At 27.3% G+C, this 22722-nt stretch overlaps 3 protein-coding genes across 5 annotated transcripts in view; 1 reads left to right on the forward strand and 2 right to left on the reverse strand.

Moving 5' to 3' along the window:
* Window positions 1-20496, forward strand: part of LOC129611910 (DNA polymerase epsilon catalytic subunit 1) — a 21458-nt gene extending 962 nt beyond the window's left edge. The window contains exons 2-8 of one of the 3 annotated variants that reach the window (XM_055525339.1): window positions 213-461; window positions 523-649; window positions 766-2041; window positions 2103-3113; window positions 3171-5969; window positions 15660-16746; window positions 20086-20496. In XM_055525339.1, coding sequence (XP_055381314.1) covers window positions 394-461; window positions 523-649; window positions 766-2041; window positions 2103-3113; window positions 3171-5969; window positions 15660-16746; window positions 20086-20401 — 6684 coding nt within the window. In that variant the 5' untranslated portion in view covers window positions 213-393 and the 3' untranslated portion in view covers window positions 20402-20496. Of the gene's footprint in view, window positions 1-47; window positions 462-522; window positions 650-765; window positions 2042-2102; window positions 3114-3170; window positions 5970-15659; window positions 16747-20085 lie in introns of those variants that run through there. The other 2 variants (XM_055525334.1, XM_055525344.1) reach the window with 2 other exon arrangements.
* Window positions 7914-11893, reverse strand: LOC129611924 (mucin-2). Its single transcript, XM_055525353.1, has 2 exons — window positions 11446-11893; window positions 7914-11349 (listed from the first exon to the last, which is right to left on the reverse strand). Exon 2 carries the CDS (start codon window positions 10891-10893, stop codon window positions 8923-8925), a length of 1971 nt encoding a protein of 656 aa, XP_055381328.1. The 5' UTR covers window positions 10894-11349; window positions 11446-11893; the 3' UTR covers window positions 7914-8922.
* LOC129611956 (ATP synthase-coupling factor 6, mitochondrial) lies at window positions 20483-22223 on the reverse strand. The gene is made up of 3 exons (XM_055525388.1): window positions 22112-22223; window positions 21754-21905; window positions 20483-20830 (listed from the first exon to the last, which is right to left on the reverse strand). The coding sequence occupies exons 2-3, from the start codon at window positions 21903-21905 to the stop codon at window positions 20659-20661; spliced, it is 324 nt and encodes a 107-aa protein (XP_055381363.1). The 5' UTR covers window positions 22112-22223; the 3' UTR covers window positions 20483-20658.
* Window positions 22224-22722: the final 499 nt, after the last annotated feature.

Genomic DNA, 22722 nt, shown 5'->3' on the forward strand with positions numbered 1-22722 from the left:
TTAACAGAAAATTAAAATGTGCGAAAATAATTATAAATGGTGGATAATATAACATTCGATTTAAAAACACAAAATTTAGAGTAACTTATTTCAATTTCCATATGCTATAAGAATCTGTTTTATAGACATAGTTTTAAAATTAGCTAATTGATTAAATCCATTTTCTACTTAAATAATTAAAAATTTTGGTACACATTGACAACCCATGACAGTCATCATATGAAGGTTGGAGTCCGCAATTAGTATTTTATGGTTGATGTACTAGACTTGTGGCGGGAAAACTGTCACTGTAATAATTATTTTAAGGTTTTAAAATTTAAGATTTTGAATAGCTAAATAAAATTTCATACGTATATCGAAGAGGAAAAAATAGAAAAGCAAAATTAGAAAAACATGGAAAATTTAAATCAAAAAGTTCTAAAAAATACTGGAAAGTTTGTAACTGATTATGAAAGGAAAAGGTAACTTTTAGAAAATTATTTTGAAATACTTTGAGTTTTTCATTAAAAATGTTTTATTTAGTGACGATATATTTAGTGAAGCTGGTTATAGAGAGTCAAGAGCAAATGACAAAATAGATTCAAAATATGGATATGATAGAATCAAAGATAGCCAGGAGCGAACTGGATATTTAATAAATATGCACTCGGTAATTTACTAATGCATATACATACATATGTATATATGCGTATGTACCTAAGTTCCTATGCCTATCTTAGATGAGTTAAAATATTTTTAAACTACCTACTTTATTCTCAATTACAGAATGAAATTCTTGATGAAGATCGTCGTTTAGTAGCATGTCTTGATTTATTTTTTATGCAAATGGATGGATCGCGATTTAAGGCATCTGTGTTGTTTCAACCATATTTATTACTTCGAGTAAAGGACTCTGTGTCTTTGGAAGTTGCTCGTTTTTTACATCGAAAATATTCTGGATTGATTTCAAATTTGGAACATATTATGAAAGAAGATTTGGACCTTCCTAATCACTTGACTGGTATCAAACAATGTTATTTAAAATTGTCATTTTTGAATCAAACATCAATGCAAAAAGTTCGGCGGGAACTACTAGCATTCGTTCGAAAGAATACAGAAAGGGAAAAAGCTAACACTTTTTACATGCAAATGTTAAGTCATTCTTTATCTTCTGCGGTTGAAGGTTCTTCAAGCTCTTTATTGAATATTGATTACATGGAAGCTATTTTAGATATAAGAGAATATGATGTACCATATCACGTTCGAGTTTCAATTGATTTGAAAATTTTTTGTGGTCAATGGTATAACATACGCTGCAGAGGTGGTGGGTTTGAAATGCCTTCGATAACTCCAAGGCCTGATATTTTAGAAAGACCAGAGCCAGTTGTTCTTGCTTATGATATAGAAACAACTAAATTACCATTAAAATTTCCCGATGCACAATCTGATCAAATTATGATGATTTCTTATATGATTGATGGGCAAGGATATTTAATTACAAATCGAGAAATTATATCTTCTGATGTGGCAGATTTTGAATATACACCAAAACCTGAGTTTGAAGGCAATTTTGTTGTTTTTAACGAAGAAAACGAAATGGCTTTAATACAAAAATTTTTTGATCATATAATGGAAGTCAAGCCACATATAATTGTTACGTATAACGGAGACTTTTTCGATTGGCCCTTTGTCGAAACTAGAGCTGCAGTTTATGATTTAGACATGAAATTAGAAATTGGGTTTTCGAAATCGCGCGACGGCAATTATCTATCAAGGCCATCTATTCATATGGATTGTTTGTGTTGGGTAAAACGTGATTCATATTTACCAGTTGGCTCCCAAGGCTTAAAAGCGGTGGCGAAAGCAAAGTTAAGATACGACCCAGTGGAACTTGATCCTGAAGAAATGTGTAAAATGGCGGTTGAACAGCCTCAAGTTCTTTCAAATTATTCAGTATCGGATGCTGTGGCAACATATTATTTATACATGAAATATGTGCATCCATTTATATTTGCCTTAACTACTATAATTCCAATGGAACCAGATGAAATTTTGAGAAAAGGTATGTTTGTAAACAAATAATTCAAAAGCTATTCATATACATAATTTTTGTACGTTTTTAGGTTCAGGAACCCTTTGCGAAACCTTATTGATGGTGCAAGCTTTCCATGCAAATATAGTATTTCCAAACAAACAAATGAACGAATTGAATAAATTATCAAATGAAGGCCATGTTTTGGATTCTGAGACGTACGTTGGTGGCCATGTAGAGGCATTAGAATCAGGAGTTTTTCGTGCTGATATACCATGTCGTTTTCGACTGGACCAAGATATGATAATGCAGTTAAAAGAAAATGTACCAAAAGTTCTAGCACATGCAATAGAAACAGAAGAAAGTGTTCCTTTGGAAAAAGTAAAAAATTTAGATGAGGTTGCTAATGAAATTACTCAGGCTTTGCAAGGATTATATGATATTCCGAATCGCTTGGAGCAGCCTGTAATTTATCATCTTGATGTAGGTGCAATGTATCCAAACATTATTTTAACAAATCGCTTACAACCATCATCAATGGTTAATGAAACAGATTGCGCTGCTTGTGACTTTAATCGACCGGGAGCTAAATGTAAGCGTTCAATGGAATGGTTATGGCGCGGGGAAATGCTACCTGCTAACAAAAATGAATTTCAAAGAATTCAGCAGCAACTAGAAACAGAAAAATTTCCACCATTATTTCCTGGTGGCCCCCAGCGTGCTTTTCATGAGCTCTCAAAAGAAGATCAAGCTGCATATGAAAAAAGGAGATTATTAGATTATTGTCGAAAAGCATATAAAAAAACAAAAGTTACTAAATTAGAAACAAGAGTATCCACAATTTGTCAAAAGGAAAACAGTTTTTATGTGGACACTGTAAGGGCTTTTAGAGATAGGAGGTACGAATATAAGGGTTTGACAAAAGTAGCAAAAGCTGCTATAGTTGCAGCAATCAAAAGCGGTGACGCTTCTGAAATTAAGGCCGCCAAAGGAAGAGAAGTTTTATATGACTCCTTACAATTAGCGCACAAATGCATTTTGAATTCATTTTATGGCTATGTCATGCGTAAAGGCGCCCGTTGGCACTCAATGTCAATGGCAGGTTAGTTTTGTAAAACTTATATAAAATTCAATAAAACTAAATATCTTACAATTTAAGGTATTGTTTGCCTCACGGGATCTAATATAATTACGAAGGCTAGAGAAATTATTGAAAGAGTTGGTCGACCCTTAGAACTAGATACGGATGGCATATGGTGTATTTTACCTGGATCATTCCCACAAGAATATACAATATTGACAGAAGACGAAAAGAAAAAAAAAATAAATATTTCATATCCAAATGCAGTTCTTAACACAATGGTGAAAGATCATTTTACTAATGATCAATATCACGAATTGATTAAGTGTGCAAGTGAAAATCAGGAACCCGAATATAAAATTCGGTCTGAAAATTCAATATTTTTTGAAGTAGATGGACCCTATTTGGCAATGGTATTACCCGCTGCAAAAGAAGAGGGTAAGAAGTTAAAAAAACGTTATGCAGTTTTTAATTTCGATGCGAGCTTAGCTGAACTGAAGGGGTTTGAAGTCAAACGTCGTGGTGAACTTCAGTTAATAAAAAATTTTCAAAGTTCAGTATTTGAATCTTTTCTTCTTGGCAATACATTAGAAGAGTGCTACGCAAGTGTAGCTAAAGTAGCAGATTATTGGTTGGACGTTCTTTATAGTCGCGGAATAAATTTACCTGATAGTGAGTTGTTTGAACTTATTTCAGAAAATCGTTCTATGTCTCGAAAATTGGAAGACTACGGTGCACAAAAATCTACATCAATATCAACCGCTAAACGTTTAGCAGAATTTTTAGGTGATCAAATGGTTAAAGATGCTGGGTTAGCATGCAAATATGTAATCGCTAAAAAGCCAGAAGGTGCTCCAGTAACTGAACGAGCTATACCATTGGCAATTTTTCAATCGGAATTGTCGGTACGAAGACATTATTTAAGAAAGTGGTTGAAAGATAATACTATGGGTGATGCAGATATACGGGATGTTTTAGATTGGAATTATTATATTGAGCGTCTGGGTGGTACGGTTCAGAAGATTATTACAATTCCAGCAGCATTACAAGGTTTAAATAATCCTGTACCTAGAGTGCAACACCCTGATTGGTTGCATAAAAAGATGTTGGAGAAAAACGATATTTTAAAACAAAGAAGAATAAATGAGCTTTTCACAAGTCGGCCTAAGCAGATTGTAGAGACAATTACAGAGAATGGCCTAGTGAGTGACATTACTGATATTGAAGATATAGGAGGTAAAGAAAATAATTCCACAAATATCCCAATCGTAAGTGTTAATAAAAGAAAGCGCCTGGTATCAAATGACAACGAATCTGTTAATATACCTAAGACTTGGCGAGAAGCTTTGGGACCCCCGCCTTTAATGGGAAATTCAAGACTAGAAATAGTAGAATGGGTTAAATATATGAAACAAAAATGGGAATGGCAACTTGAGGAAAGACTTAAGATTAAACAAATTAATAAACGATCACGAAAAGAAATTGACCCTTGCAGCAATTCCTCGTTGCCCTTAAAGAAAACAATGTCAACTACATTAGGTGGTTTTTTAAAGAAAGCAAAACGTTCATTATTAGAGCAGGTATGGCAAATAGTGCAAATAGTACCAATCAATGAAATTGGTCACTTTACCGCTTGGGCTATGATAGGGGATGAACTTCATAAAATAAAGCTTATAATTCCCCGAATATTTTTTGTTAATCAACGTTCACCTGCTCCAGCTGAAGAAGGAATGTGGAAAAAAGTAAATCGCGTTTTACCACGTTCAAGACCAGTTCATTATCTTTATCGATATTCAGTTCCAGAAAAGGTTTTTCAAGACAATAGACTAGGTATGTTAGCTGATTTAGCTACACCGGATATAGAAGGAATTTATGAAACCCAAATGACATTGGAGTTTCGTGCACTTATGGATCTAGGTTGCTTATGTAGTGTCCAAAGAGAGGAAGCTTTGAAATTAATTAATGTGCCCCCAAAAGAATTAGATTCATTTTCAATTGAACAATTGGAATTTCGTAGCATGTCATATCAAAGTTATCTGCAAAATTCTAATGATGTCTTGAAGAAAATTTTTATATATCAACATAATATTCCAACAGCAAAGAAAGAAATTTGGGGGATATTTTTTCCTCCAACAAAGAAGGCAATAATAATAGCATTGGATACTGTAAGGGCTAATCAAATGCCTAATATGAAATCGTTATACACATCAGAACGTTTGGCTGTTCTGAAGAACTGTGAAAGTCAACAACAAGCTGATAAATTACCGCCAGATGATTTTCAGTTTGAAATAATGATTGAAGTTGATATTAAGCAAGTTTTTAGACATATTCAAAAAGGATTGTCAACATATAAAGAAGAAAAAAAAAGTCCTACATTAATTTGTTTACAAACTGCAATTAGTTTATCAAAATTAAATTCTTCCTTACCTATTTTGTTGGATTTTCCACAAGCACCGATCCATATATCAGATGATGCAGCTCTACTATCCGGTTTAGATTGGCAACGTCAGGGATGTCGAGCAATGATAAGACATTTCTTAAATTTAAATCACGTCGTTGATTTGATGTTAGACCAATGTCGCTATTTTCACATACCTGTAGGAAATATGCCAGTAGATACAGTACTATTTGGAGCTGATTTATTTTTTGCTAGGTTATTGCAAAAAAATAATTTTGTTCTTTGGTGGTCTGAGAGCTCTAAACCAGATTTAGGAGGTCGAGAAGCAGATGATAGCAGATTGTTGGCGGAGTTTGAAGATAATATTTCAGTTGTACAAAACAAGCCTGGATTTTATTCTCATGTTTGTGTTGAACTAGCTTTAGACAGTTTGGCTGTTAGTGCATTGCTGCAAGCCAGTAAAATCAATGAAACAGAAGGTAAGTGAGGAAAATATTATTTCTTAATTTAGAATAAAATTGCTTTGATAAAGCATTAACATGCTTCTCATAATAGTTACATATGTATATAGTAATCGTAGCAAAAGAAAAAAATACAAAATGGAATTTAGTCTATGTGTGTAATATGGAAAACTTTTTTTGGGGTTTGTGAATGAATCAAAATTAAAACTAAAACGTTTTCGGTATTTTTTTAATGTTACAGGCTTAATATGAAACTCAATAATTATAAAAAAAAAATACTCGTATAAATGATTTGTTGTACTTAGTCAAATCAAATCCTATAGGTAAAGTTCTTCTTATAGAAATCATAAATCCAAAGGTTGCGCTTTTCAATTTTCAATTAAAATCACTTAACTTATTGATTCATTCAACTGCACTGTAAGGGTGACGTAATTCTTTTTATGAAATATCAAGATTTTGCGGCACGTGCTTCATGGTTGCTTATAGATACATATTTAAACATGTATTATGTAGGTATATTCAAAATTAAAAATCATTGGATCAGTACAATGACTTTTGTTCTCCAAAATGTATGAAATGTAGTACAAGCTGTACAGTCATGCGGATTGGAAGGGATATTATGCGTCTTATGTCATCCTAAAAACGATATAACCTTGTGCTTTTAAAAAGTAAATACATCTTATTAAATACTCACCTTGAATCGTTAAATTTTTTTTTTTCCCGAGTGGATGTTTTTGCTTTCGGTATGTCTATATGTATATACGATAGATGTGAGTATGTGCAGTTTCATAATTGAGGTAAACTTGAAAATTTGAAAAAAAGTATATAATTTTGGCAAAATAATAAAAAAGAATATTTTTGAAGAATTTGGGTTTTGTTTTTTGACAACGGAAATAATGGGAATGTTTGTTAATTAAAAAAATATCGTCAAGGATTATGATGTTTATATGTAGCGGATATATTAAACGTACAATTTTTGTTCCACGTACATACATATTGTTACGCGTGAAATTTGTAAATGAATGATAATTGATTTTTGATTCAAGTTAAAATTAAAAAACATTAATAAAATCAATTAAATAATGTTTATTCCCTTTAAAGTAGATGAGATGAAATACTCACATGCATGTTTTCGTTTTTATTAATAATTCCCAACGACAAGGTTTCTTTTAATACTTAAAAAAATCAAATGTAATACAGTTGAGAATTTTTTCCTATACTTTTTCCGAATCATGATACACAAAAATGCTATTCTAAGTAAAAAGCATATATAAAACTCCAAAGTAGGAATAGTGGTCATCCTTAACTAAAAATTTTGTTAAATATTTAATTGACTTTTATGATATTTACTTCCATAAATAGTAATATAGCTTTAATTAGTTTTTATTTGTATTCATATTTGTGTTCATTTGATATGTGAGCATACAATGAAATTTGTAAGCTTTCCATTAATATAATATTAAAATTCTTATGTAGAGAGCAATTGCCCTATCATCCTTGCTATTTTTAAATATAGATTTAATTTCTTTTTTGTATTACGTTTGCTAAAAACTAAAGCTCCTTTTGAACATGGAGATTATTAAGAGTAAAGAATAAAAAAGAATATGAAATCATCGTATGAGATAATAGACTTATTTAATACATTCGTCTAAGAGTTCACAATAATTCAAAAATAAGTAATAGAACTTTTATCGCAAGGTAAAAGAATCTTGATGTTGGGTGATTAAGGATAATATTATTATGGTTTTTATTTGCTTTCAAGTCCAAGATCAAACATGATAAAAAATGTTGTTAAATGCTGAAGTATTTATTTTATTTTTTACGATATTTCTGTTGATTTATTTTGATACTCTTGGAAATTGCGTTAACAAATTCTTCCTTCAAATTGAAAACATTAATTTGTATTTCTATTAGCGGCTGGAAATTTGGTATAGATCAATAATAATAAAAAAATGCTTTACATTCGTTTCTTAGTAAAATTTTCTTTTAATTTGGACAAAATGATTAAAATAATTTCCATAATAATTTTCTTAATAAAATTAAACTAAAAACCAAAAAGTAGGTAAATATTTTTGAGTTATAAAAGTTTTAGTCAAAATTAGTTTAAAATGTAATTTTTTTTAATATCATTTTGCAGTGAATAAAAACTGACTTACTATAAAACACTAAAATTTTATACATATTTATTTGATATAGAATGACGCGTAAAGCAAAGTTATTGTAATTCTATACATCATGTGGGTGGCGTTATAACACCTTAACTACAAGTGCATTAATATTTTACAATATACAAGCAGTTTATGAATTTTTTAAAATTACTTTTATAGTACAAAAATAATTAAAATTTTGTTAAAATGTTACATTTTTGTCATATACATATATTGTAGAAATTTCTGGCAAATTTATTAATATACAGCACTCGTAATTTCGGGTTATTAAATTATTGATTTCTGATCTTTTAAATTTTATTATACATATATTTTTTTACATATTTTTCATACATTTTGATTTAGAAATGCTTTCGAAATATTTTTTAAAAATATTTTTTAACGCGTTTTTTAAAGTAGTATTTACATCATACTTAATATTGATGACATCATGAAATGTTTCAAATTATTTTCTTTTTCTATTTGATTGCCTATTGAAGTTTAAATAATAAAACTGAACTCATTGAAAAGAATGAAAAAAAAACAAAGAAAAAATTTCTGTTTTTGTTTACTTAATTTTTCCAATTTTTAATTAAAATAACGTATAGCAATGTAAATTTTAAATTTTTTCTTGATTTTCAAAAAATGTTCAATAGTAGTTCTTAATGTAAATTCCACTTTTTTTGCACTAAAAATAAAACATGCTTTCGTTTTTTTTTGAAATATTTTTTTTGTATAAACAAAAGAAGCCATTTTAACACTTTGTAAAAAAAAGATATTAAAATTAGAAAAAAATTGTTTTAATTCGTTAGAATTCTGATATTTTACATAAGTACACATGGCATAGCACAACATAATGGCAAACAGACAGGTACTACAGCTGCACCAGATTTACTCTTCGTTTTTGAGCTTGATTCAGCTTGATATTCATATCCAGATGCACCAGCAGCGTAACCACCTTGAGCTCTCCATGCACCTCCACCTTCTTTTTGCCGCAATGTCATTTCAGAATTTGGTGGATAAAATACTGGCGGGCCAGCCTGATTTTTTGATGGTACTCGAACTTTATTATCTGTGTTAGCAACTGATGTGTCAATTTCGCGTTTTCTCCTTAATTCATCTGAATCAGTATCATTTGGATTTCTATCAAGCGATGCCATCAATTCATTGACGTTTTTTGGTGGTTGAGCTACCCCACCATTTGGTGATGATGGATAATTAGGTGATTCGTTTATTGGGAATGGCATCGTTGAACTTGTTGTTTTCTCGTGAGTTCTAATATAGGTTTGAGTCACTGGTGGATGGCCACCACCACTTACGGGACCCCATCCAGGTGGATGTGGTCGAGAAGTATCTGGTCCATAATGCGGTCTATTTGGTCCATCATATGGGCTTAAATCACGTGGTGGTCCGTCAATGTAATCATTCGTTGTCGTTGTTTTTGTAATGTAAGTGTGGTGTGTTACCGGTGGTTGTGGAATTGGCGATATAGACTCCGGCGATATTGGCCTTAAACTTGTTGGTGAATCATCATTTGGTTGGTATCTATTTGTGGTTGTTGTATTGGTTGTATTCTTTGTGATATGATATTCATTAATATAAGGTTGAGGTGGGGGTGGTTGATTTACCGTGTTTTTAGTATTATGAACTTCGTGTTTATAATAATACGTCCGTTTTGGTCCTGGATGACCGGGTGAATCTGGTCCATCATGAACATGTGGTAATGTTGCATTAACTGGTATTGTATCATTAGGCGATGATGGTAAATTCCCGCTAAGTATACGTGTATCAGTTGTTGTTGAATAATTGTCATGTATTTTTGTTGTTTTCTCCGAATAATTTTTGTTTATTATTGTTGATGGTTGCGGACTTGTCGATGATTGTGGAATTGTACGTGTATCATCATGATATAAAACATTTGTCCTTGTTACAACAGATGGCACTTCATATGTATATGTACGTACAGTGGTTGTTACTTTTGTACCAGGTAATGGTAATAGATCTTCAGCTATGCTACCATCTAACGGTAATTCGTCTGAATTATTTAAATTTTGTATGGTAACATCACGCTTAATAGTTGAAGTTTTTTCACTGGTGTGTGGTAACAATGGTACTGTTTCAAGACTTTTAGAATTTAAGACTTCAACATGTTTTGAACGTTGTATTGTTGAACCACCTTGGGGCAAAACTTCAATATGTTCAGTTCTTTTAATTGTTGCTCCAGTATGCGGATTATGTTCAATTAAATTACCTGAACTTATACCACGATGATGTAATCTTGTGTCATAATATTCATTTCTCTTATTTATGTTTGCAGTATCAGGAATATTTGATGAACTACCACCATATTTATATGTTGATGTTGATGTTGTATAATCATTGAAATCAGTATTGGCACGTTCATTTTTTAAATCATCAAGTAATTCATCTAAATAATCAACATTTCCACCGCCGCTGCTTGCAATATTAGCACCAGGTGTTGTTGTTGAATAATTTTTTATTACTTTTTTTGATGTAATTTTATGTTGATTTGATGGTCTATTTGACGGTGATTGTAAGAGTATGTCATCATCTACATATTCTCTATTACTTTTCGTGCTGTAGTTACTTCGGGAACTATAATTCGTTTGGGCTTGTCTTATAAAATTTGTTGATGTTAGTTGTTGATCAGATGAATCTAATATATTTCGAGTCGATTTACTCTCGTAATGTTCCTGCTGCTCATCCCAATTCGAATTGGTTGTTGGGTGTAACACTCTCACAACATTTGATGAATATTCTTTTGTTGCAGACATTTTTATTTTTGTCGCGGGACTTCTTTTGTTCTTTGATTATTTTGTTTCACAAGTAAGAATTTTATCTTAAAATGAGTAATTTTTTTAAGTTTTAAATATATTATATATTAATCTATTAAAATAAATATTAAGCAGATGTGTTAATATGTTTTTATATATATGTACCACATATATATTCGTTTTTTCTTGTGTATGTTTAGATTGTTATGATGTCGCACTTTTTTTTAATAGACACTATACTTTTCTTTACTTCTTATTTTCTCTACTTTTTTTTTGTTGAGATTCTCTCTTTTTCTCTTCTATTTTAAAAATATTCGTAATTTTATTCATTCGAATATGTATATAATGTATAAAATAATATAGTTATGTTTTCTGTATTTCTTGTGTAAAAAAATTTATTTTATATCTTTTTATATATCCATGCTATAGAAATAAGCAAACAGTGGAGAATATGAACTAAAAATAAATATCATTTTTAAATAATTTAATTTAATTTAAAATTAATTTTTTATAAAGAGAGCTTATTACAAAGGTAATCATAATTATTATTACCTTTAGTTTTTGTTAAACATTTAATTTATTTTTTCTTTTTTGTATTTTTTTCGATGTTTTTTTTTCTTATAGCTGTATAATTTTTATGATCTTATTCTCTTAACATTCTCTATCCGACTATATCTCAATCTTGCCTATTCTCCTTTCATCATCACATATACGTATGTAATGCGAATATATATTTTTATATATGTAAATATTTTCGCTTTTGAGGAGAAAAGAAGAAATATAAATTTTTTTTATTTGTCGCGATCAGCTTTTGCCGCTTTTGACGATATTCCTATTTTAATTTAATATGATGTGTGCGATCTCGATTTACAACCAGAACAAACTAAAATTGAAAAGCTCAACATTTTTAATTTTACCTTTAAAGTCTGGTTAAAAATAGACGATTGAGTCATTTTTTTTTTCATATATTTTCGTTTTTTCGACAGAAGAGAGATGTGTAGAAGGTCAACCAACAAAAATTGTATAGAATTTATATATTTCTCACATAATCTATATATGTATATAGTACGATATTTGAGTTGAACATGTTTGTATGTACAGTAAATTATAATATAACACAAAAATATTGAAAATAAAAAACACAAAAACTTGAAACAAATTCAAAATTTTTCATTCAGAGTCAAAAGATACATACTGAGATCACTTAGAATATTCATGGAACATAATATGGTTTCTTTGAAAAAAAAAAATACAGTACAACTTCAATTTTTGTTTTTGTTATTGTTGAAATACACTGATTAAATGAGCTCCTGCTAAACTTTTTCATATTAGTTTTATAAAAATAAGCGAACATCAATGATAAAGAAAGTACGAGTATACTATTGTAATTTGCAAAGTGGAAATGTAAGTTTACGTGTGTATACTATACATATATTACATATATTATTACATATATATGTTTTAGAAATTATTTAAATTAATCAAAGATTGAGAAAAGGTTATCATATTTCATTAAAAGTTTTGTTTTCGTTGATTAAATTTTTAAAAAGTTTTGTGGGTATAGTTTTCTAGTTTTTTTTTTATGTTTAAGCACTAATTAAAATTTTATTTGGTTATTTTGCTATTATTTGTTGTAACCAAGCGGTAATAATATTTTGGGATTTTATTTCAAAATAAGATTTCATTTTTATGAAATTCTACGTTCTATAATAAAACTTAATGTGCGGCTTTTTTTCCCATGTTCGAGAAAAAGTCTTAGTAAACGTTGAAAACATTTTTTTTAGTTTTTATTATTATAAGCTTTTGGATGGTTAAAGTGAAGTAATAATAATTACATAATATAGCACGTGAAGCTTTTGTATAAAAGTGCATTTCATTTTCTTGACAATTACTAAATTAGATAAGTAAAAAAATATACATATTTCGTTTTTTGAAGCTATCCAACTATTGGTAACTAAAATTTTAATAAATTCAATATTTTTCTTAAAAACTTTTTCAATTCGACTGTATTTTGTTGAAAGTTGCTGAAACTTTTTATTGTTTTCATTTTCGTAGAAGAAGCAGAAAACGTAGAAGACGTAAACAACGAAAAATGTATGTAGTGTTCACAAAATTAAAAAAGAGGTTTTTATAGTAGGTGGTGTGTAGAGTTTTTTTTATATATACATATGTACGTATAATTATATATTTTAGTGGTATATACATTATATACTGTGAATATGCACATAAAATGTGCTACGAGTATATTATATACCTAAATATTCACATTAAAATCAATTTGGATAGGTATTTGATTTTTTTTGGATAAATTATTTAAAGTAAAAATAAAAAGTAATTTTACTGGTTTATTTTTTAATATGCTGTTGTTTTTTTTTTTCAAATGGAATTGCTAAAAATTTGTTAAAAAAATATTCAAATAAGTCATGTATACCCACATATACTTATATATTAAATATTTTATGAAATATAAATTTATTTTGTACACATTATATTTTATACATACATATATGCACATGTTGTCTACATACATTATAAAGAATAAAATTATGGTCTACTTCTCGTTTTTTTTGTTTTAAAGTATGGAAATTTGTACGCCAGATGTTTTTCTTACCCTAAATCGATTTAATTTGAAGTGAATTAAAATTGTATAATATGAAAAAGTTTTGTGTCTAAAGAATAGTTTTTAATTTGTATTCAATATTAGAATGTTAAAAGGTTTTTCTTTTTTACTTTCATATAGGGTAATAGAAATGCTCAATGACAATGTTAAAATCATAATGTATTATTCTGATTTATTTATTTTTTGAATTATAAAACAACCTGATAAAAGAAATTTCAATCCCATTACTTAAATTGGTAGTTTCTTCAATTCATTCAGAAAATATTTTTGGAGAAAAAACTATTTTTTAATGTGATTAAATAACATTATGTCTTATGCGAAAAAAAGTTGTTGCTTGCAATTATTTTGTATTAGTATACTAGGTCATTTCATATGCGCACTGTATCGGGACAAATAATATTGCAATATAATATAATATTCTAATAACTCTTATAACATTGCAAAAAATTTACGATATAGTTTTTTTAACAACACACCATTTAATGCATTTGAAATAATTTATTATGAATAAGATGCTGTGTAAAATTTGTGATTAGCAAAAATACATGTAGTATTTTATTCTTATTTTTTTCATGTAATTACAGGACTATTTGATGGTGTTAAATTATTGGGATTTTGTTTTGAAAAGGTTTTATTTATTAATTTAAATTGTTTTAAATTATAGTTTTCACGTCGTTAATCATGAAATTTTCGTGTTAAATGCAATGTTACAAAAAATTTTTTAATTACAATTTATTACGTAATACGAGTACCTATAAAAGGAAACAATAATTTACTAGTTTAATCAAAATTCAAATTGTAAAAAATACTGATATTTATATTAGCGTTATTGCCCTAACATTTAAATTTGATTCTTGTTCTTTCTTTTCACATTTGCATTTTAATTCTGTCAAATATTAAAAAGACAAATAAAATTTACATAAATATAAATTTGACCAGTTCATAATTAATAAATTATTGATATTGTATATTTTAAAAACTTACATACCACATTTTATCATTAATAATTCAAAAACACATATACATACATATTTAAGAATTAATTTTTGAAAAATTAAGTAGTAAGGATAGTTAACAATTCAAAGAAAGAAGAAATAAAGATGTAAATTTAAACGCAATTTAGCTTAATATATTGTTATAATGCGCTTGTATTCTATGGTAAACACGCTATTTAAGCCACATGGCTTAAGGTAAAAATTTATAAATCATATAGTGTTCTTAATCAAAAAAAAATTTTTCTTCTTAAAAATTATTGATTAAGAGGTTATCTTAAACTAAAAATAAAGATAGATCTCGTTTTTTAATTATAATAAAATTTGATGAAAATAATTTTTTATCTTTTAAATATGTACATATATGTATATATGAACATAAAGTATAACGTTTTGCAAAATGTGCTAGCTATTATATAATATCCTGCAGATTCTATAGATTATGGCGCACTCAAAACTTTTTTTCACCCTATAATTTTGTTCTAAATTCCATATTATGTGCGTTAATTAGTTCCCGATAATTCATACATCATTCGTAAATAATGTTTCTTACAAAAAAATTGCTTTTGTTTTTATTCTTTTTTGAAATACAATGGAACTTTATTGATCTCTTACTGCAGTGAAGCTGAATAAAACATATAGAATTTGAAAAAAGCAGTTAAAAATAAAACAAAATAAGAAAAAATATTTCCGTTTTATAATTTTTGAATTTACAAAATAAAAAGTCGAGTCACTTGTCTTATGGAAATGAATTCCAAATGAATGTGGGTTGTTGTACATTGTTGGTACACGGCATACATACACAATTTCAATGATATTGTATTATATATACATAAATTTATTTTTGCTATTAAATTTTTAAAACCGGTATATCTAGATTATCTATATATGTTAAACTATTCTATATCAAGTATAGTCACTTGAATGATGTTATAAATTTTTTTTTCCATTTCATATTTTCTATGATACGTAGAGAATATAGAATTATCATGTAATAAAAATTTTCTAAAGGAGAATTAAATTTCTATGCTTTCCTTCATTACACATATGTAAACTAATTTTCCAGCTTTGGCATAAGTATAAATTTTAAGTGTGTATTACTTTATTTAATTATTTCTATTTTTTCCATTGTTTTACATTCTCTAATTTAATAGGGGCAAATGCTGCAGTTACATTTGACGTAATACCACAAGCATCTTTAGAAGAAATGATTGGTACTGTACCAACAGCAACACTACCTAGTTATGATGAAACAGCATTATGTAGTGCATCATTTCGTATAATGCGTTACATGGTAAATGGTTGGTTACGTGAAGTATCAATAAATCGTAATGTATTTTCCGATTTTCAAATTGTACATTTTTATCGTTGGGTACGTTCAAGTAATGCACGTTTATATGATCCAGCTTTGAGAAGGTCATTAAATAATTTAATGAGAAAAATGTTTCTACAAATCGTTGCTGAATTTCAACGTTTAAAAGCAACAATAATTTATGCTGATTTTAATAAAATTATAATAGATTCGGGTAAAAGATCTGTAACAGATGCATTGGGTTATGTAGATTATATTGTACAGAGTTTAAGAAATAAAGAAATTTTTCATAGTATACACTTATCATATGAACAGTGTTGGGAGTTTTTATTATGGCTGGATACATCAAATTATTCTGGTGTAAAAGGTAAATTACCACGTGAAATGAATATAAACAATAATATAAATTATGTTAATAATACGGAAGCTAATGTTGATATTGATGACGAAGATGATGATGATTTAATCGAACAAGAACGTATTAATTTAGAAATAAATTGGACGTTGGCTGAATATTTACCAGATGAAAATGAATGTCAAGAAAAATTTGAAAAATTAATAACATTGTATATGCAGTCGCTAGCTCTAAAACACGATTCAAAAGAAGCAATTAAAGATATATCACATTATGCTTATGATTTTATACAAAAATTACATAAAAATTATGCAAAAGGTAAAGAAAGCCCTGGATTAGAATTAGCACGTTTATTAAGTAAAATATTAGCAATTGATAAGACAATTGAAGAGCCAGTTAATGAATTAAGACGAAATATGTTACGACTTGTTGGCGTTGGAGAATTTAGTGATATTGGCGATTGGAAAGATCCATGTGATACATATGTTTTAAACGAAGTGATATGCAAAGCTTGCAATCATTGTAGAGATTTAGATTTATGTAAAGATAAACATAGAGCAATGAAAGATAAAGTGTAAGTATATTTTTGAAATATTTTTATATTAATTAACAATTGTAAAATAATAATTATAAAGTAAGTAAATTTTATTTAATATTAAATTAGTCCATGACATTTATACAAGTACAAAAGTATTACGTCAACTTATACTTAAGCATGCAATTTTTAATTCTGTTTTACGATTTACTAGAAAAATAATTTCATCGATCACTTTATTAATATTATCATAGATATATATATATATGATATGTATATATGAGTGGAAATTGTGTAATAATGTATGTGCAATATATAATGTTTATAAAACATGCTTTAATAAAGCGACATGTATGTAATTATTAAATAGCCTCCAAAATAAACATTTATTCAAATATTTTATTATATCAGCGGCGGATTTAATACTCGTATTTCTGGATTATCACAAAAACTTTTGTTTAATTTTGTTTCAAATTATTTTCGAATCACTGTTAAACTTATTCTAGTAACGAATAAATTACGGAATAGTATCTTAATTCAACGTACTCGTGGAAATTTAAAAAACGAACATCACGTTTTACCATTTTTATGGAAATATATTCAAATGTGCTAATTTGAAATTTAAATAGAAATTTTTAATTTCTAAATTCAAAATAAGCGATAAGTAAAGATTTTTTTGGAAAAATCTCTACTATAGAAAAGCTCCAAAATCAATTCAAAATATTTAAGTGTAGTAAATGAAAATATTCTAGAGAAAGACAGACACAAAAAACAAATTAAAATTTATGAATCACAAATCGCACTAAGAATTTTCAGCCTTTCAAAAAACTTTGTTGGAAGCCCATATCTTTCTTAGATCATTGCTTTGGTTAATCGATGTCAATTTTATTGAAATTAATGAAATGTTAAAATCATAAATCGCCGCTGATTATTATAAATAAATTTCGAGTAACCTATGGAATAACTAAAATTACATACATTAAACATGTGTGAATTGATTATGCCATTTTTGATGACTGGTTCATTCTATTTGTAGGCGATTCAAGTAAATACATTGAATCAACTTTTTAATTTTTATTCTTCTTTTTATTTTTTTTAATCATTGTAGTTTGCTTCCAGGTATGCAGAGTTAATGTGTCACTGAACTAGTAAATATTTTTTTTCCATTAATATGAATATATACCTACATATTATTATATAATATACTTTAGCTAACGTTATGTATAAATATACTTACTCGAGTTTCTTTTTTGTTTATAATGAAAAACTAGAATTGTAAGATCTTATACAAAAAATTCTGTTTGTAAGTTATTTAATTATGTAATTTTATCAAAAGAAAATACTAAATACATCAGAAGCGAAAGAGAAAAACAACAAAAATGTAATAAATTAAGCGACATGCTTATAAAACTTTTTAAAAGAGCGATATAAATAGGAGCAATAAAACTTGTGGGTAGAATTTTATAAACATTAGATTTTTAGACTATAAGTAATTTTGTGGTAATACTAGGGAGTTGTGTGTCGTTTCTAAACCGACGCAGGCACACAAATAATGACAAGTAAAATTTTTTTATATCTTTAAGAAGGTTGAAATTTAAATAAATTATTTTAATTTATATCTTTTTTGATAGATTAGAAAATTATTTCATGATTGTATCTTCCATACATAAAACATTTTCTCCAAAAAAACTTATTGAAAAATATTAAATCGAGCCAATTATCTTCCTTAATTTTATGTTAAAAATGTTTTTTTTTTATGCAAATACTTGATTAATTAAAAATTTTTATGTTTCCCTAATCCACATTATATAATATTAATTATAATTTTACTTTTATAAGAGGAAAATCTGAATAAAAGTTTGTTATATCAATTTAATGAATAGATATTTAAGTTTTTCTTAGTTAAATTTACTTAAATAACTTAATACTTAATCGAATAGAGTATTTTTATTCTGAAAATTGAAATAATCTTGATTCAGGCAAGAAAGCATTCAAATAAGCCAATTAATGTCTGACTACAAAATTGCACTTGTTTTCATTGTCAGTTGTTGATTTCTGAAAGAATGTTTTTTGTTTCTTCTTTTTCTTGTTAGCATAATCTTGTTAGCATTTTTGTGATTATTAAAATTTCTTTTTTAAAATCATTTTTCTTGTCATCATATACAATTTTGTTTAAAAAAATTATAAGAAATAAATAATTTTAGTCTTTTAACTTTTAAATATTCGTTTAAAAATAACTCCTTTTCAAAAATTATATATATGTATGTATGTACTTTATATTTTTTTAGTTTTCTCAACTTGAACGAAATTTTTCAATAAATTTGAAATAGTTTTATTATTCAACAGAAAGCTTTTATATTAGTTTAAAAAAAAGCCTGAAAAAAATAAAAGTAAACTATTTTGAATTAACCAGGTTTTTTAAGAATTTTCATTCTAAAGTTTAACAGTTTTTAGTATTTTTATTTATTTTAGAATAAATTTTTTGTTTTATTGCCTCGAAATATTTTTTAATTCTTTCTATTTCTTTTTTATAATTGCTGATTAAAAATGTTTTTTAAACTAATTTGCATTTGCTTAATAGGAATTTTGTTTACAAATTTATGAATTAGAAAACCAAGACTAGATCGAAAATATTTTGTTAAATACATACATACATACGTAATGTATATTATTTTTGAATAAACATGGTTAATTAAAACATTTTCGGTAATTTATATTTTTTGAAAAAATATCCTGTGAAGCGCCAAGAGAAGCGGGTGGGCTATTGTTTGTTGAAAAAGCGAATTTTGAAAAGCTATTAGAGCATTTGATACGAAATATTTTCAAAGACATGTATCTCTAAAGACGATATTTCTGAGATTTATTAAATCTCATGATATTCATGATTAAATGGCTATTTCAGAAATTCTTGAGGCATTGCTGTTTACTGTTGTAGATTTATGACTTAACTTAATTTACTGTTAAAGCCTCGAAAAGTTTTACAAATTTTTTTTAACGAATGATCTGATTGTTTCGCACCATATAGTGGGAAGGGTTTTGTTGAATGCTGCAAAATGCAAGAAAAAATGATTTAAAAAATTGTTAAAAGATTATCAAAAAAACTTTTTTGCATGAAATTCTAAAGTTTTTTTTTGCTTTTGCAATTTTTTGCGAAAAACTTTCCTTTTGCAGCCATTCTTCAACAAAATTTGTACGAATATGCATAAATTTTAAAATAAATGTTAATGTGTGTATGTATTTTAATTATAGTATTAAATAATAAATTTTTTATATTCTTATAACGATATTTACTACATAAATACTACATACTTACATCTAATACAATACTTACGTATTTATTTTATTTGCGTATACAATAACTTTTTTTTTCTATTTTAGACCTGTTTGGCTATGTGCCCAATGTTTTGTTTGCTATGACAATGAAGAAATTGAAATGAGAATTATAGATGTATTCCAACGAAAAATAATGTCATATACACTACAAGATTTACGTTGCGTTAGATGTAAACAAATTAAACGAGAAAATATGGCTGATGTATGTTCGTGCGCTGGAAAATTTGAAACGCTTATCTCAAACAAGGATATGTGTTCATTATTCCACACATTTGAAAAAGTTGCTAATTATCACCAAATGCATTTATTAAAAGAAATTGTAACCAATTTTCTAAGATGTAATATGACAATTGTTAAATAAGTTTTTTTCCGTATAAGAAAATTTCTATTATTTTAAAATGTAAAGTTTTTTAATATTTAAACATTTTGAAATGAAACTACATTTTTGTATTTAATAACTAAACAATTTTCGTTTTATTTTTGCAATTTCTTCAAAAAGACCCATTGAGTCTATTTTTTGTTAGAATTTTGTAAGAAGAAATTAAAATACAATTACAAGAATCTTGGAACAAATTGGTTTATACATATTAAATTTTCTTTTTAAATTTGATAACTAAATTATTTTTCTGCAGCTTGGCTGATTGGATCAAGTTTAACATCATCGAATTTAAATTCTGGGAATTTTGTCATATCAACACCTTGTCCACCACCGTATTGTTTGGCTACTCTTTCTAATTCGGTTTTTAATTCTTTTTCAATTTGGGGTGATGCATCAACTAATTTGCCACCACTGAAATAAAGTATGGTAAATTATCTTATTTCGTTATTTATAATATTGGTATCAGTTTTTTTGTAAAGTAAACAAGTATGAGAAAACCTAATTCAAAACATTATGTTCAAAAATATATTTAAATATGGGATATTTAAATTGATTCTTTTACAACATATATTTATTTAGTATTGGGCAAGATAGCATAGATTCAGCTCCAGTTTGTGAAAGTATATGAGTAATTTAAATATAAATTCATTTCATGAATACAAACGTATACATATATGCAATTGCACAAAAATTGATTTATTTTTCGATAATTTAAAGTTTGCTGAGTCTTATTTATGTTTTATACACAAGACTGACAGTAATCTTTGTTGCTAATATACACATTACCAGGCACGGAATAACAGAATTGTTTTTGAATTCGACCCATTTTCCTTTGCATGGATTTTGAAAAAGTTTGTAAATGAAATTTGACAAGGATCAGTTAATGAATTTCCACTTTTTAATTTGATTCAAGCCTAAAAAAAAGTTTATATAATATGTACATACATATATATGTATGTATAACAGAAACAAAACATATGTTTATAATTCGTATATATATGTAGGTATTTTACAAATATGTATTTATATTTTAAAGTTCTACCATAAAGATAGATGTTTTTGTACTTTAAGGTAAACAAAACGGTATTTTAAATTTGCTTTAAAGAATTACTTTATTCAGGTGGACTCTTGCGAACGGCAAAAATGTTAAGACTTAGTTTTTCTAATTAATGCTGAACTATGAATATCCGATATTGTTTAAATTCCTTATTTAAAAACTTGTACTATACCCATATTATATACTTAGAACTTTAATAATATGATTGCGCAAAAGATATCTTTATGGTCATTAAAATTTTGGAAATCTTATTTTAATTTCTCTTTAAATTACTTACGCGCTCTTTGACTTATATTCCCGAAGTTTTTCAAGAAAGAGCTGTTGAATAGGATCTTGAACTTTATTCAATACTGGAGCAACTATTCCAAAATTGCGTTGAGCTTCTTTACGAAGTACACGAATACCACTTAAAACTGATTGGGAAAGCATCTAAAATTAAATAGTAAATATAATTAATTTTTTCCTGCTGCATATAACACAATTTCCTTAATTTTATATCAGATTTTCGGTGTCATAACCTATTAAAAGTTATGTAACTTTAATAAAAGTAATTTTATTACTGAGTTCATTGGTTAAGAGAACCAATTTTTAACTACTCGCGTTTGTACATTCTACTAGGAAAGTTATTAAATTACCTTTCTAAATGAAATTGTTATGAATTACAGAATTAATTTATTAATTCAATATAAGATACCTTGCAATCAAGTATTTAAGATAGATTGTCAAACTAAAATTGAGCAAACTGTCATTCATGTCAAATATATTATTCACGGCTACCAACATTCAATGAATTGAAAAAAAGACTTAACTACAGCGACATCTGCCTGTTTGTAGGAAACTTTTATTTTTTATTTATTTTGTAAAAGGGTTCTTTTTACTCACGATTATAAAGTTTCAAAATAATAATGAATGACTAAAATACACGGTTTGTATACACTTCTACAACTTAACGCATTTAATACGCTGAATTTACATTGATTTTGAAGAAGTGTATACCAATTGATCGAAATTCATACAAAAAAACGTATACATTATATCAGAAATAAGTAAGAGATGCTGAATTGAAACATTTTTTGGTTAGATGTCGCTACGTGAAACAGAAAATTATAAAGGGACTTTTTTTGGCACAATATAAACATGAAAACAATAAAAACAAAACGTAAAAAAATTAAAAAAAAATTTAAATAAAAGCAATTTCAATATTTTTATTTCAAAAGTTATTTTATAGACTTAGAAATTCATGCAA

This window comes from Condylostylus longicornis, unplaced genomic scaffold, assembly GCF_029603195.1.
Source record: "Condylostylus longicornis isolate FDR11 unplaced genomic scaffold, ASM2960319v2 ptg000004l, whole genome shotgun sequence".
NCBI classification, from domain to species: domain Eukaryota; kingdom Metazoa; phylum Arthropoda; class Insecta; order Diptera; family Dolichopodidae; genus Condylostylus; species Condylostylus longicornis.

Excerpts from the sequence above, each read along its gene's own strand:
- LOC129611956 (XM_055525388.1), bottom strand. The coding sequence starts at position 21,905 with ATGCTTTCCCAATCAGTTTTAAGTGGTATTCGTGTACTTCGTAAAGAA. Across the intron at positions 20,831-21,753 it reads GAATATAAGTCAAAGAGCGC|TGGTGGCAAATTAGTTGATG; the intron begins GTAAGTAATTTA and ends ACTTTATTTCAG.
- LOC129611924 (XM_055525353.1), bottom strand. The coding sequence starts at position 10,893 with ATGTCTGCAACAAAAGAATATTCATCAAATGTTGTGAGAGTGTTACAC.